This window comes from Mustela lutreola, chromosome 4 (assembly GCF_030435805.1).
Source record: "Mustela lutreola isolate mMusLut2 chromosome 4, mMusLut2.pri, whole genome shotgun sequence".
In the NCBI taxonomy this organism is placed as follows: domain Eukaryota; kingdom Metazoa; phylum Chordata; class Mammalia; order Carnivora; family Mustelidae; genus Mustela; species Mustela lutreola.
Window position 1 is genome coordinate 183845179 of NC_081293.1, and position 13260 is coordinate 183858438.

The 13260-nt window shown below is 44.4% G+C and overlaps 1 protein-coding gene across 1 annotated transcript in view; it reads left to right on the forward strand.

Annotated features, from left to right (window-relative positions):
• EXOC4 (exocyst complex component 4) overlaps window positions 1-13260 on the forward strand; it is a 730059-nt gene that overhangs the window by 604374 nt on the left and 112425 nt on the right. Inside the window, exon 14 of the mRNA XM_059171891.1 lies at window positions 10856-11034. Within this exon, the coding sequence (XP_059027874.1) occupies window positions 10856-11034 (179 nt within the window). The remainder of the gene's footprint in view (window positions 1-10855; window positions 11035-13260) is intronic.

Consider the following 13260-nt stretch of genomic DNA (forward strand, 5'->3'; position numbering starts at 1 on the left):
CACTCAGATTTGACAGATGTGTGTATGTCTCCCCCTTTTAGCAGTACTTGAGAGTGGAGTGCTCAAGAAAGTCTAACTCCTTGATAAGAAGCAGCCTTTGTATATCTTGAGGCAGCAGGACTGAGGGCTATGGAATCCCTGGGCAAAGTGAATCCTAAAGTTCCTGTGACTTGTGAGGGACAGTGGTGGCTTGGCCCTGATTAGTAAATTAAGGACAGGAACTGTCTCTGTTCCCACCTTTGCTACAGTGAGCGAATGCTCACATCTTCCTCTGTGTGTTTTAGTTTCTCTATAAAATGCTTGGTCAACGTCTGCCATCTTTGGGACACCCAGCCAAGGAACACGTTTATAGAGGTAGGCAGACTTTAACACCATGCTTTTCAAACTCTGGGCTATGGCATATTAGTGGACTAGGAAATCATCCTAGGGGCTTTTGCCCCCACCACAGGATCTAGGACAGAGCCCAGCTAACGGCACAGATCCTTAGTATATATCCAGTAAAGAATGGATGACTCAATAATAACAAGACAAATAACCCAATTAAAAAATGAACAAAGCATCAGAAATGACATTTCTCTATAGAAGACATAAAACGGTCAATAAACACTTGAAAAGAAGCTAAATATAATTAGCCATCAAGGAAATGAAAATCAAAACCACAATGAGATATATACTTCCTCGGGGCACCTGGATGGTACAGTCGGTTAAGCGTCCCACTCTTGATTTCAGCTCAGGTCTTGATCTCATGGGTTGTGAGATGGAGCTCCATGTGAGGCTCTGCGCTTGGCAGGGAGTCTGCTTAAGATTCTCTCTCTTCAGGGCACCTGGGTGGGGCTCAAGCCTCTGCCTTCAGTTCGGGTCATGATCCTAGGGTCCTGGGATCGAGCCCCACATCGGCTCTCTACTAAGTGGGGAGCCTGCTTCCTCCTCTCTCTCTGCCTGCCTCTCTGCCTACTTGTGATCTCTGTCAAATAAATAAGTGAATCTTAAAAAAAAAAAAAAGATTCTCTCTCTTCTTCTTTCTCTGCCCCTCCCCCCACTGCTTGGGCACACATCTCTCTCTAAAATATATATATGTATATGTGTATGTGTATGTATATGTATATGTATGTATTTCTTCATGTCCACTAAAATGACTGGAATTTTCAAAAGGAGAGATAATGGCAAGAGTTGGCAAGGATGTAGAGAAATGGGAACCCACATATGCTAGTGGGAAATGGAAAATGGTGCAGCCACTTCGGAAAACAATATGGCATTTTTTTGGAAAGGTTATAGATAGTTACCCTGTGACCCACCAGTTGCACTTCTAAGTATATATATCCAAGAGAAATGAAAACATATAACCACACAAAGATTTATACATGAAAGGTCATAGCAGCAAAAACTCGTAATAGCCTAGAAATGGAAACCAACCCTAATGTCCATCAGCCAATAAATGTGCAAACAAAAGATGGTATATCCATACAATGGAATATTATTTGGTAATAAAAAGAAAAGGAAGTACTATGATAGGCTTGGACATAGATGAAGAAACCAGTCACAAAAGAGGACATATAGTGTGATTCCATTTATATGAGTATAAATCACATGAATGTCTATCTCTATAGAGGCAGAAAGTAGATTAGCATTTACTTAGGGCTGGAGGGCAAGGGTCAGGAATAAGAATGAAGTCTAATGGGTACAGGGTTTCTTTTTGTGGTAACGAAAATGCTCTAGATTGTGGTATGGTCCCATTAACTGTGATGATATATAATGACATAACTGTGAGTTGCACATATTAAATGGGCAAATTTTATGACATTAGAAATATATCCCAGTAAAGCCATTATTTTAAAAAATGCCCATGCCTGAGCCCCACCCATGACTAATAAATCAGTTTTTACAGATGGAATTTGGCATAGGGAATTTTGTTTACACTTTTCTAGTTCAGCTTTTAATGTATAGCCAGAACAAGAACCACTGGTTTACACTAACACCAACTTCCTCCTCAGGACCAGAATATCATAAATCCACGCATCCAGCATTTTGTGCCTGTCGTGGTGAGTGAGCTGATTTAAAGAAACAAGAGAAAGAGCTGGTGGTCAAACCCCCACCCCCTTGATGGTCTTGATTAATTTTTCTGGCTGTCTTCTGTGAGAAACCCAGAAACTACAATTTCCCTGCAACCAGGCGAAAAAGAACAATAAACTAATATTGTTCTAGGCCCCAAGCAGGACCCCGGGGCTGAGAAATTGCTGATATTTTATCTATTCACCGTGATCGCAGAGAACACCCTCGGACCCTTCTGGGACTCATTCCCAGTCTGTCCCTGCACAGAGCTGTGGACGGCTCCGCGCCATCCAGCCAGGCCGGAGCAATGCAAGTTTTTACATGGCAGAGGGATGGTAGGCAAAGAAAGCAACTGAAAAAAATCCTTGATTGTGATTACAGACAGAGACAAATTTCTAAAGAGGAGCAATTACTTATTAAATGTGAAAAATAGCTGTTCCCATGAGAGTGTGTGATGAAATGCACACGCGTGAAAATGAGTGAAGGATAGACTTGGGGATGAGTTTTAGCAGTTTCTAGGAGGAAAGAAATAATATTGTAATCAAGATAACTGGGCTGTTTTATTCTTATTTATGAGGATTTAGCCAAGATCATTTTAGAAAAACATTTTTGAAAACCTGATTAAGGAACCCATCAGAATGCGTGCTACCCCCATTATTTTTGACACAGATGAATTAAGTTTTGAAAGGTTGAAGATGGAGCAGTTGTAGAAAGCAGAAGTGATAAATGGATGTGTCATTGTCACATCTCAATAGAATCAGTCGGTATTATTAGGAATCTAGGTAGGTGACCTGACCTTTTTATAACCTTCATCAGTTTAGGCTCTGACAGATAATGGCTAAGTGATGTCTACCGGTCACCTTAACATGTCTCAGTTTGTCTGCTTACACAACAGGACTAATTAATTCCCATGCCAAATAATTGACTCAGTCCCCAATAGCAGTGAATATGACCAGACGTCGTCATTAGATCTAACATGTAAGTCAAGGTCTAACGTGGAAAATAGAAATGATGTCAAGTATTTACCTCCGAGAGAATTTAATGTAAGGACTTGGTTATACATTCTAATGAGGGCCTATGGAACAGGAACATTCAGATAACCCACAGGTTAACAAGAGCAAGAAGCCGCTCACTCCCTTTAGCTGGAATGCCAAAGGACAGAGGAATGTTGTAGACCACAGCTGGGTAGGAGCTGGAGCCAAGAAGGTGCATCTGTTGCTGGAGACATGACCCAGAAGGCAGAGAGGGCAGGGGATGAATGCCCTGCCTTCTCCTCTCCCTTTGCCCTTCAATGTCGCTCCGGCCGAGGGCCTCCCAGTGTCCATACCCAGCTGGGAGCCTGGAAAGCAGGCTGCAAGGATCAGCCCCTGCCTCGCCCCAGTACAGATCAGAGCAAAGGAAAGATGAGGAATGGATCTTAAAGCAAAGAGGCCCAGGAGTTTTAGTCTTACCCCTTGTGTTGCTCTGTATCCATTCTCACCCTTATGCCCGTATTTTAGAACTTTATACTTCTGCCTGATATCTGCTGTTCATCATATAAAGGCTTCCCTCCCTGTCTCCCCAATAAGGGGGACCCTGGCTCATCACTCATTGTATTCATCTCAAGTCTAGGATTGCCACTATCCTCCGTGGTCCTGTCTCAGATGTGACTCCTCATATCTGGTGACTTCTGAATGAACGTGGAAAGTTGGGGCCTCTGAGTGGCTTGGTTGGTTAAGCTCCTGATTCTTGATTTTGGCTCAGGTCGTGATCTTAGAGTTGTGAAACTGAGCCCTGAGTCAGTCTCTACACTGGGTGTGGAGCCTGCTTAAGCTCCCCCCCCCTCTTTCTTTCTCCCACTCCCTCTCTGCATCTCTTAAAAAAAAAAAGAAAGAAAGAAAGACGAAGAAGAAAAAAAAATTGGGAAGTTGATCACTACCAGCTCCTCATATAAAACAGTGGGGTAAAAACCACCTCAAAACCATTAGGATGGCTACTATTTAAAAATTAATTGGAAATTTTAAAGCCAGCAAATAGCAAATTTTGGCAAGGATGCGGAATAATTGGACCCCCTGTGCATTGCTGGTGGAAATGTAAAATGGTGCAGCCACTGTGGAAAACGGTTTGGTAGTTCCTTAGAGAGAGAAACACAGAGTTACCGTAGGACCGGGCAATTCCATCTCTCCATATGTACGCAAAGGAATCAAAAGCAGAGGCATAGATACTAGTACCCCAGTGCACATGGAAGCATTATTGACAACCAGCCTGCCCATCAGCCATTAATGGAGAAACAATATGTGGTATGAACATAACAACAAAATATTATTCAGCCTTAAAAAAAGGAACGAGTCTCTGATACTACACCATGGATAAACCTTGAAAACCTGTTAATAAGCCAGACAGAGAAGGACACGTATGGTATGATTCCATGTCTGTGAGATGTAATAGACACATTCCTAAACACAGACTCGAATAAGGGTTGCCAGGGACTTGGTGGGGAGGGGGGTGTAGGGAAAGTTACCGTTTAATAGGCACAGAGTTTCTGTTTGGGTTGATGGAAAAGATCTAGAAACAGATAGTGATGATGGTCACACGTTGTGAACATACTTAACGCCGTGGAACCGTATACTTAAAAATGGTGAAAATGATCAGTTCTATGTTATGTAGATTTTACTACAAATAAAAACAAGTAAGGAAAGTGGAAAACAAAAAGAAACCGTTGGTTGATGTATGCACAGATACGCCAAGCGGTTCCCAGGCAGCAGGAGCTGTTTCTTCCCTCCTCCTTCTACCCGCCCGTCCCGCTGTGCGCTCTTGGCCTCTGCTGCCACCTCAGCTCGACAAAGGTCACCACCTGTATGTGTTAAACTAATAAGCCTTTGTTCCTAGAAGAGCTGAGTTCTTAGCATTCCTGTCTTTATCAGGTTGCCCTGGGTTTCCCCTTAATTTCACCATGGACGTAGAAACGCTAAGATGGATCCCAGTGAATCTGATGTGGTCTGCCTGCGCTTATAGTGTAGAAGTCACAGACTTACCCCTTGGCATCACAGTTGGCCCTCTCGGCCTGTTTGTTCAGTGGTGAGAAGGCCAAAAGGCCAGATGGCCAGTCTCTGCTACCAGTTTTTTGTTGTTGTTGTTGGTTTAAGATCTTTATTTATTTGACACAGAAAGAGAGAGAGAGAGCACAAGCAGGGGGAGTGGGAGAGGGAGAAGGAGGCTCCCTGCTGAGTAGGGAGCCCAACATGGGGCTCAGGACCCTGGGATCATGACCTGAGCTAAAGGCAGACGCCCAACCTACTGAGCCACCCAGGTGCCACTCTTTGGCTACCAGTTTTAATGGGGTCATTGTTGCAGCTGCCCACGGAGACATTCCTTCCCAAATACCTGAAAACCCACCTAGCCCCAAGTTGGAGAAGGGGGCAAGAGTTGAACCTCTGTAACTGTTTATAATCATGAGAGGAAGGGCCATTCCTGCTTTTATTCCTAACTTCCCAGGCCTGTATTTTCTTATTATGGTGGCAAGGGTTGGGGGTGTTTGGGGGGAAGGGGCTGGAGTCCTGAGTCAAGCCCTCCAGCACTCCAGCCTGGTAAGTGTTAGCTTCCAACTGGACCCTTAGCTGAACCCTGCAGGGGCCATCGCACCTCTCTGTCAGGCCAGCTCCTTGCGGGCGGATGGCCTAAGCAACAAGAAGGGCATTCCGGGAACATCAGCCCTGCCTTACGCTTCTTTTCCTGTAAAAGAAATTTCGTGGCCAGAAATACTGTTGAATAGGATAGCAGGATTGTCAATAAGACCTTGGGGAAATCTGACAGTGGTGCTAGTGGACACAGGCAAGCGGTTCTCTTAAGTGGCTGTGACAGCAGTGGGTACAATACTGCCCCTTCTGAGAGGGAAGAAGCCTGTGGGAGTCCGGTTCGCTCTTTGAACTGGTCCTTGCTCTTCCGTGCTCGGTCCCACATCAGAGGGGAGTGCGCTCCGGCAGGTTTCCTAGGCTACTGGGCGATAGGAAGCCACGGGGGAGACTGGGGGAGATTTGAGGGGAAAGCAGGGGAATGTGGGTGTACATGGCATGGGACCAAACAGAGCCCAGATCTGCAGATCAGTCATTCTGAAACAAATTATTTGTGATGTTTCTTTCCTAAGTGCATTTAGTCTGCTGAAGATGCAGATTTTTTTTTTTTTTTGGCCTTTCTAAGATTTCAGCCGATAACAGAACCATTTAAAGACTAAATGGAGACAATTTTCATCATCTTTGGCAAAATTCTCTTAAATGAATTCTTGTCGGATAGACCTCCTTCAAGATTATAATTGTGTGGTAAAATTAAATTAAACGGGTTTTACACTCTTGGCAAAAATCTCTTAAATGAATTCTTGTCAGATCAAGCTCCTTAAAGATTATAATTGTGTGCTAAAATTAAGCCTCACAGGTTTGACACTTCTGTAGTTTTTTATAGGCATCTACGTGAGCATGTTGGCCTACCGCTGGCGAAGGGGGCTCCTCGCGCGGGTCTTGGTAGCTGGCCCACACAAGTTTTGAGTTCCGGTTCCTGTTCCCGGCTCTGTCGGATGACCTGTGGGCCATGACTGAGTGCCTGTCCCATCTGGATTTCTGTTACTCCTCTTTCTCAGGGTAACGATGATTCTGCTGCCCACGTCAGCCAAATATCTGTAATGTCTTCCTTCATTAATGGGCTCTCAGAAGCAGCAGAAGGTGAGGAGTATGTAGAAATTCAGATCTAGAAAGAGAAACAGTATTGGCCCAGATGCTGGGCCGTCGTTGTTCTGGAAGTGAGATCCTCTATGTCAGACAGTGACGACGTCCTGAGCAAGCCTGGAGCCTCGGTCTGAACCAGCCAACCACCCAGTGCCTCCCCGGGTGGCTGAAGTAACTGTAACATCTACATCCTCCTATTTTCCGTGCTAAAATTCTTGATGTGTCCCTTCGAAACATTTTCTCATTTGTGGTAGGGTTTCCAAGTTTTGTTTTTAATTAAAAAGTAAACATGCTCTTTGAAGAAAATGTGGAAAATACAAAAAAGCTCCAAGCACGATCCGGTTACACAGTTAGCATTTGGATATGTAGACATCCGGCCTTTTTTAGTTTAGATAGACATATAATCTTTTTTTAAAATATCCTACAGTACATATAGTTATATAACAGCTTATTTTACTCAGCTGGGGATCGTAGCTAAAAATAAGCCATAGCCAACATTTTTCTATGGTATCAAGTGTTTTCTACTATATAATTTCTAATGCCTGCGTAGTTTTCCATAGTGTGGATATACCATAATTTATTTAAGAAATTAGAAGGTTTAGAGAAAAGATCTGTAGTCAAGCAGCTAAAGCCATCCCCTTAAGGTTATTGTAACACATAAAAACCATCCACCAAGCTCTTTGACACACACAAATCCTCCAAGGAATGATTTGTGTGTGTGAAGTGGTTATAACTGTCAATCATTTATTCCCGATGTCATGGCTTCCATGCTCTCTCCAGGTTGTTAGGGGATGATTATGGATTCCTGTCAAATGAGATGTGTCCTGTGTATTCCACATGAGGCAGTTTGTATTTTTCTCAGTCTGTTGCTCTCCCGTCGGAGGAGGTTAAGCAAATCTGAGTGAGCCAAAGGGAAATGGGATAGGCACCCAGGGCAGGAAGCACACCACAGACATGCCCAAGGCCCAGAGATCCCCCCACAAGCAGATTAGACTTCTACATAAATACATTTGTCTTGATTGTCACATTCCACCCAGGGTTACACCTACACGCATAAAAATGCCTCCGAGCCTGTTTTTCAAAGCTGTTTGCCTCCCCTGTTGCCTTTTAACCACCCGGCTTGGAGGCATTTTTTGTGTTATATCTATCAAAGATGATTAAGGGGCTGAGAGAGTTGATATATAAGGACAGATTAAGAAAACTAAATATTTACAGCTTGACTGAATGACAGCCACAGAGAAGATGCTAGAACTGTCTGCCAGGCCCAAATCAGGGAGGAGACATTGTTTTGCTTTTCCCGGTAACTTGATTTTAGGGATATCTAAATTCAGGGAAAGTTTTCCGAGGTTGACATCATTTATGCTAATTCAATCATTGTGTCAGTTAGAAATTGCATTTAGCTGCTAGTGGCAGGAACTTGGAATCGCAGTGGCCGAAACAAATAGGGTTTTATTGTCCCTCCGGTGACACAAAGCCCAGAAGCGCATTGTCTGGGCCTGCACTGCAGCTCTGTGGTGGCGTCGGGGCCCGCATGCCCTCCTAATCTTTGGCTCCATTATTTTCAGCACTGTTCTCATACTCAAGGTCATCTGATGTTCGAAGAAGCACTATTGCAGCTTCATCTGCCGTCACTGCATTCCAGAAAGGCAGGGGGCACAAGAGGTCCCTGCCAGCCGAGATTGCTCAAAAGGGCTTTCTTGGAAACCCACTTACTGATTTTGGTTTATAGCTCATTGACCACCGCTTCTGCAAGAAGGGCTGGGAAATTGAGCAGGGGATTTATTTTGTTTTGTTTTGTTTTGTTTTAAAGTTGAACACATGGCTGACCCCAACAATCCCAGCGTCCTTTGCCTAAGAAGGCATGGGATGATGGATACTGGGCAGGCAACTAGTGGTTTCCATCAGAGTAATTTACCTCTTGAAGATTCTCGGAAATCCAGGCTCCGAGACATGGTGACATTTGCTGTGATGCTACGAGGTTCCATTTATAAAACTAGCCCTTGAGATCGAATTGACTTACTTCCGATCACTTGTCTATTTTCATTCATTCATCGTAGCATTACCCTGGGTTGACGCCAAATAAACCAGCCATTTCAACAGCCTGTAGAGTGATAATAACTACAGCTTGTTGACTTTCACCAAGTTCCATGCACTGGGTCACGCACCTCACATCACCTGAATGATTGTTTCAAAATCCGCCAAAAGGGGTGGGGTGTGGAGAAAAAAGACTGATCCGTGGGAGATTATCCTACTGTTCTCTCTACTTTTGGAATTACTGAAATTGTCCCAGTAAAGGTTTCTAAAGTCCCCTCTGATGTTTATATTACTTCGTCCAAGGTCAGCACCCTCACCCCCAGCTAACAAGGATCAGAGACGCGAAGCCCCGTCCCTCCCGCAGTAAATGGCGGAGTTAGGATTCAGCACCAGGTTTGGGTGACTTAGAAGCCTGTGCTCTAACTCTTAGTACTCAAAGAAAGCGGCTTTCTGAAATTGGTTAGAGATGCAGACTTTAGGAATCTGCCCCAAGACCTTTCACTAGACCGCTGAGTCAAGTTCATATGTGCTCTTTCGGTTCCTGGGCGGAGTCTCTGTTGCCTCCATGACCACAGCTTACCCAACTCAGTCACTCGAGGACTACTTGTCCTTAAAAAAACTGGAACCCTGCGTTGAAATAAGAAGCCTCATGGGGACTCACTACTCGGTAGCACACACATTTTTTAATACGTTTTTAATTCACAGCCGTTGTTTCTTTGCATGTGGAACGTCTGCTTTGGTGCTGGGCTCCAGCGATGAAGCATTGTCCTGACTTTGTCACCTGTTACTCCTCACCTCTGGCTTGAAACGTAATTCGGTTCCTGCTCCTCAAAATAAAGCCTTTGTTTTCTGCTCACTTAAGGTGTTCCGAGTTTTAAAAAGCTTTGGGACTTTCAGAGAGAACTCTCCAGGTGCCTGTTCCAACCTTCACTGGCAGCGGCTCTGCGTCCCTAAAAGACAAGATTTTTCTCCCTAGCAGCCTCAGTCGTCTTCTGTCATTTCAGCCCTCTGTATTTCTGAAAGGAAGGGCGCTGCGGGAATTAGACAGAGTCCCAGCTCTGCCACTCGCGTGTTATGTGGGCACAGCAGTTCACCTTCTGAGCCTCCGTTTCTGCCTCCGTGCTGTGGCGGCACCGCATGGTCTCCAGGGGCCCTCCCAAATCCCTCCTCCTGTGACCCCACAGAACTTCATTTTTCAGCCTCCCCCCACCAGATATCATGAGCATGTGGGATTTTGTGTGCAGACCATCCAGCTTCACTTTTCCAGTCAGTGAAAGGATCCAGCACTGGTTTTTATTCGTCTCTCTTTTCTAATAGTACATACCTTAAGGCCTTGTACTTGGCTTCGGATCCCTTTTACAACAAGTCAGGGAGCGAGTGAAGGAGTTTTCTCATCCATCTCAACTATAATCTGCTCTCTTAAAAAGACTAGACCCTCTTTGCTTTTGACCATTTTTTTTTTTTAAGATTTTATTTATTTGACAGAGAGAGAGATCACAAGCAGGCAGAGAGGCAGGCAGAGAGCGGGGGGTGGGAAGCAGGCTCCCCGCCAAGCAGAGAGCCCGATGCGCGGGGCTCCATCCCAGGACCCCGAGATCATGACCCGAGCCGAAGGCAGAGGCTTAACCCACTGGAGCCACCCAGGTGTCCCCGCTTTTGAGCATTTTAAAACATTTTCTAGCTGATTAACTTGGTGGGTTTTTTTTTAATCACAATAACCTTCAAACCATGTACATTTTTCATGCCCTAAGCTTTTTGTCAGTGTCCATAGCAGAAGAGACAAGGAAAAAGCCACAAGAGAGCGGGCATCAAAGCCATCCCCAGGGACCATCACTGTCTAGGTGAGGCCCCATGCTGTTTCCTGTTGAAGGTGCGAGCATCAGGGAAAGTTCATTCTTCTAAGAACTGTCTTTCTCCTACTGGAACAATTGTAAGCAGGTATATGATAGTTTTCTCACAACAGTAAACCGGGGAAAGATAGCATGCTATGAAATACTGACAACCCTGCCTAAAACGGTATTGCCCATGCCTCTCTTTTTCATGCTATATGTGAAATGTGTTTCTGATTTGTCTCTTAGGGCAGCCTTTGGCAAGGAGTCGGAAGTCCTTATTGGGAACCTGGGAGATAAGCTAATCCCTCCGCAAGACATCCTCCGTGATGTCAGTGACCTCAAAGCTTTGGCCAACATGCATGAAAGCCTGGAGTGGCTAGCAGGTCGAACAAAGTCAGCTTTCTCCAATCTTTCTACGTCGCAGAGTAAGTACCTATACGGCAGCGGTTGTGGGGATGGCGGAAGAAGCTAGACTGGGTAGTTTCATTTGAAACACAGGTGCATATACATGTCCCCGTAGGAGGGGTGTCCCAAGTTGTCAGAAGGTCCGTGCTAGATCTGTGCAAGAACTCTGCGCAGGCTGCACCTCTCACTTCGTGATCCTGCTAACGGAAGTAATCTCCACTTGCCTGTGTGGAGCACGGAAAGCCAAAAAGGGTTCCTGTTCACCATAGCTTGGTACTAAACCTTCGGAACATAAAATCATGGGAAAAGGCACCACTGTGTCTCCAGAACAGAAGACAGTGCCTTCGTCCTCCTTACCACTTGTCAGGCATAGAACTGTCCCAGAGCTGAGCACACGGCTGATGTTTTCGCTGGAACTGCTAATGAAAAAGTGTCCAACAAGAGAATAATAGAAGTGACGAAGGTGCTGGAAAATAGAGACACCGAGAAAAACAGTGATTCCCGAAAAGGAATAGCTGAGAGAGAACTTACAGAATTCAAGGAATGGCAGGCAGAAGATATGAAATAAAAACGGGAAACTTTTTTCTATTGAGGAGCAATGACTCTGAGAAAACTCGTTTGAAAACTTTAGGGCACATACACTTTATTCACTGGCGATAAAATAAATACTTTAGGGCATATCAAAAGCAGGAGTTCAGAAGTATGTGTTAGGCCGTTAAAATAGAAGCAAAGAAAAAACGATAGGAAGAAGGAATAAAGGTGCTGACAGATTTGAATATATAAATAAACAGCAGGAAAAAAGTAAAACAGCAGCAATAACATGAAAGAAACAGAATCAGCTTTGAACTTGATATTAGAGTTAACTGTTAGGAGATCATGAGAACGAGAAAGCCTGCATTGTTTGGGCTGTGAACTTCAGAGTAAGTTATTTATTATCATTGTTTATTATCATGTCATTATCATGATTTGGTTAACCCACGGCTTCCAGCCTGGAGATGGAGGAGGTGGGGAGGAAACTCACAGGGTCAATTCTTCCCTGAAATACGCACCCCCTAGAGGCTCAGAATCCCTCGGACGCTCACCAGCCAGCCTCTCGCTGATGCTGTAGCTCTCCTGAAACTCAGTTGTGTGTAGGGAAAGGGACAGAAGGAAGGGAGCCTTTGAGCAAAATTATATACTCTGCTTGGAAGTCGTCTTCAAATACTACTTTTCATTTAGATTTTATTTTTATGCTTATTATTTAACATATCTTTTTATCTGAAGCTAAAATTACACATTCAGTGTCAGAATCTGTAAGAAGAGGGTAATTTGGGCACAGTGTGGGGTCTGAGCAGATCCGCGTCTGGAGATATCCTTGAAAGGCCCTCAACTTTGTAATCCTGTCAGTATCAGGCAGTCTGTCACAAGCAGTGGCCGAAATTATCCAGTTTATCTCCCAGCCCCACCCCACTCCACCAAAAATCAAAGTCAGAGCTCATTTCCCTTTTGCTAATTGCCGAATAAACAGTTCTGTAAAAGGACCACATGCTGCTTTTCCCAGTTTCCTTTGACCCCTACAAATACAGGGCTGCCTGGGGTCCTTTGACTACTGACATCTGGAAGGGGTCCTCTCGTTTGCAAACCATCAACATCTAATGCTTCATAATGCAGTCTCTTATTTCCAGGGGCTCAGCATTCCAGATTCTGTTCTGTCCATTTGAAAAGGGTTTTGCAAAAGCAAAACGGTCCAGAAGCTCTATTGAAAGACCCTGGGTTGATGCACACAGGGCAACCTGACACGAGCTCTTCTCAAAAAGAGATGTTCTCTGAGTTAGGCTCAGCTTTGTGATTGCATGATTTGCCTGTTGTGTTCATGTCACCGAGAGTACCCAGTACACTTGATATCTAATTCTTGTCTTTAATCATCTCTGTTATTCTGACAAAGATCGCTTCTACCACACCCGTTGTTACTTCGTCTTCCTGTGTTCAGTTCCATTTTATAATACCAGTTGTACTCTCCCCGTTCTTCTCAGAGTGATTATTCCACCCAGTGAGTGATTTAAGTGACTGTCAGTATTTCGACGATCAGTACAAAACCCAAGTGAACCGTAATCACTACTTATGTTGTCTTTGCTAAAACAAAACATTTAGCAAACCTGGTTCATCCTTCGAACAGCAAGCCTGGCTCACCCACATTCATCTGTTCTTTGAATTCCCAGGAGAGATGCCCACTGATGTTTATAATTTGAGCAAAGCAGGGAAGTCTC